Genomic DNA, 2500 nt, shown 5'->3' with positions numbered 1-2500 from the left:
CATAGAGAGAAATCCCCATCACAAGGCCATGTGGACAGAGGCATCGAGGAGGCATGTGAAGGGCGAGCCAGTGGGTGAGATCCTGAGCAAGATCCTTGAGAACTACACGGCAGCGGTGGATTTCCCCGTTGCGGCCTGGTGGAGGGAGCTATCTGAATTGAACCCGCGTGCGAAGCTGATCCTGAGCGTGAGGGAGCCCGAGAGGTGGTACGAGTCAGCCAGCCAGACCATCCTGCCCGATCCCTGGTTGCTGAGGATGCTTGACACCCTCTCCGATGTTCACGATCCGGTACTGCCTGTGCCAGACGCGTTCTGGGACAGGGTGCTGGGGGAGGGGAGGCGGAACAACATCACACGGGAGGAGATCATAGAAGAATTCAACAAGAACGTGAGGGAGTTCAGAGACTTCAAGCTCCCCGACGAGCAGAAGCTGGAGCTTAAGGTTGGCAAGGATGGTTGGGCACCTTTGTGCAAGTTCTTGGAGCTGGGGGACAAGTGTCCTACGGAGCCGTTCCCGAGGGTCAACGACAGGACAGACTTCAAGTACAAGATCATCCTGCCCATCGTGATCAGGGCTGTCACCACCAGCAAGATCCTGCTCAGCGTTGTCCTGCTGGGGTTGGCATCGGTGCTGTACGCTCTCAGGTGCTTGACCAGGAAGATGCTGCGGAGAAGGGAAAGGAAGAGTGAGACCGAAGTGACTGGTGGTTTGCCTCCTTCCTGCTTGCTCGCTCTTGTGAGAGAGTGAAGGGGCTGAGACTGTAAACACGTGATGATAGCCTTGTCACTAGTGTCGCATCATGCATGACACAAGTTGTACACGTGATCGCCTCCGATCGGAGTCCATATCGTGCCGAAGTTCAGCGCGGCGAGACTCCGCGACTCCGCGACTCACTGCGGCGCCCGCGGCCGGGTGCCGCTAGCCGAGTCCTGGCACAGCCCGACGCCGGGCGGCCAGCCGGGCCGGGCCCGGTCACAGACGGTCCGATTCACTGTCACAGTCACGGCGCCGGGATCGCCTGCCGGCATGCCACAGCCTGGCGGAGTGATCTCAGCCGGGCCGCGGGCCCGCCGGGGGCGCACGGCCGGGCGGCAGCGTCCGATCACTGAGTCGCGGGTTGAGCTCGCCGGGTACTGACGGAACTTCGGAATACAACTTGGCAAGCTTGTTAGACTTGTACTAGTCGACCAGTACGGTTGTGACAAGACAGTTTTTGCTCAAGACCGAGTTTAATGCACACAAAACCAGAATTGAGGAGCACATGAGAGATAGACTGTATGCTAGGATGTGAAACCCAAGCATCCAGACATGAGAGGACCTTAACAAGACGGCTAGGAAAGCCCCCTCTTCGTCCCACACCATCACGCTCCATCGGCCGCCTTCAACGGACATAGTAAGTCGTCTTGGTTTACAGGAGAGTTTTTGTTAACTCGGCGCTATCTGACTGGCACGGCTGGCATACGTTCCATCTACGCCGGGCCCGGGCCCCACTGAGGCCCGGCCGCACTGGGCCCGGGCCGGGGGCCCCGGGGGGCGGGCCGCATGGCGGGCCGCCGGAGCACGAGCGGGGATGAGGGTTCAATTCAACTCATAAAGGGATCGAGAAATAATAAGAACATGGCGGCGAGGACGATAGCATTGGTCGTGATGGCATGCGGAATGATGACGATGACGATGGTTGCAGCAGCATCATCATCATCATCATCATCATCATCTGAAGATCAAACAACATCATCTCCCTCACCGGTGAAAGGAAAGTTCGTCACCTGCGCTGGTTGCAAGCTCAACAAGCTCCCCAACACAAAGTTGTTCGTGAAGGGAGCTTCGGCTGCCGACGTAGCAGAGATCAAGTCTTACGAGAACCTGGAAGTTGAGTATGTACAGGGCCATGTGCCTGAGCTACACATCTACAAGGACGATGGTAGTGCGGAGCCATCGGAGAGAATCAGTATTGGAGAGCTCGGGGACGACGTGGGACGCCTTCGGGACCTCTTGAAGGAGAAGGGGTTCAGGAGGAAAGCAGAACTATGAGGAGGAGGAGGAGGTGAGGGGGGGAGGAGGAGCGGAGGCGGAGGAGAAGGAGAAGGAGGATGAGGCAGAGGAGGAGGAGGAGAAAGAGAGAAGAGGCGAGGCGAGGAGCGAGGGAGGTTAAAGATGTACAGACATTTCATTCGCACAAAATTTGACATTGAACTACACAGCGAACAACTCTGCGCTGCAACATTGTATACAACCTTCACATGCACATCCGGGAAAAACTCATCACAACACAATGAGGGACGGGTTGAACACGTTCCTCAAAACTTCTACACATGTCTCGTCACACAAACAGAAGGGAGAAATGCGATCAACGGCTGTGGGGCCTTTCCAAGAACTCGTCTTCGTCAAGAAAGATGTCCATGCAGAGAGGTTTGCTCTTCTTGCCGTTGGGAGACTCCTTCTCGGCCCGCTGAGGAGAAGAGCGTCAGTGGAAGAAGAGGAAGGGAAAGATGGAAGGAG

At 56.8% G+C, this 2500-nt stretch overlaps 3 protein-coding genes across 3 annotated transcripts in view; 2 read left to right on the top strand and 1 right to left on the bottom strand.

Annotated features, from left to right (window-relative positions):
• GUITHDRAFT_120899 (hypothetical protein) overlaps window positions 1-748 on the top strand; it is a gene marked incomplete at both ends in the record, with an annotated part of 897 nt that extends 149 nt beyond the window's left edge. The window contains one exon of the mRNA XM_005819837.1: window positions 1-748. This exon is cut by the window's left edge and continues 149 nt beyond it. Coding sequence (XP_005819894.1) covers window positions 1-748 — 748 coding nt within the window.
• A 900-nt stretch (window positions 749-1648) lies between these two features.
• On the top strand, window positions 1649-2032 carry GUITHDRAFT_120898 (hypothetical protein; the record flags this gene model as incomplete). Its single annotated transcript, XM_005819836.1, has 1 exon — window positions 1649-2032. The coding sequence occupies one exon, from the start codon at window positions 1649-1651 to the stop codon at window positions 2030-2032; it is 384 nt and encodes a 127-aa protein (XP_005819893.1).
• A 119-nt stretch (window positions 2033-2151) lies between these two features.
• GUITHDRAFT_90895 (hypothetical protein) overlaps window positions 2152-2500 on the bottom strand; it is a gene marked incomplete at its 5' end in the record, with an annotated part of 1415 nt that continues 1066 nt past the window's right edge. Inside the window, one exon of the mRNA XM_005819835.1 lies at window positions 2152-2452. Within this exon, the coding sequence (XP_005819892.1) occupies window positions 2349-2452 (104 nt within the window). The 3' untranslated portion in view covers window positions 2152-2348. The remainder of the gene's footprint in view (window positions 2453-2500) is intronic.

The sequence above is a fragment of the Guillardia theta genome (genome assembly GCF_000315625.1).
Source record: "Guillardia theta CCMP2712 unplaced genomic scaffold GUITHscaffold_203, whole genome shotgun sequence".
Lineage (NCBI taxonomy): Eukaryota > Cryptophyceae > Pyrenomonadales > Geminigeraceae > Guillardia > Guillardia theta.
Note: the sequence above shows the minus strand (reverse complement) of the source record. Positions and strands in the feature narration are given on the sequence as shown.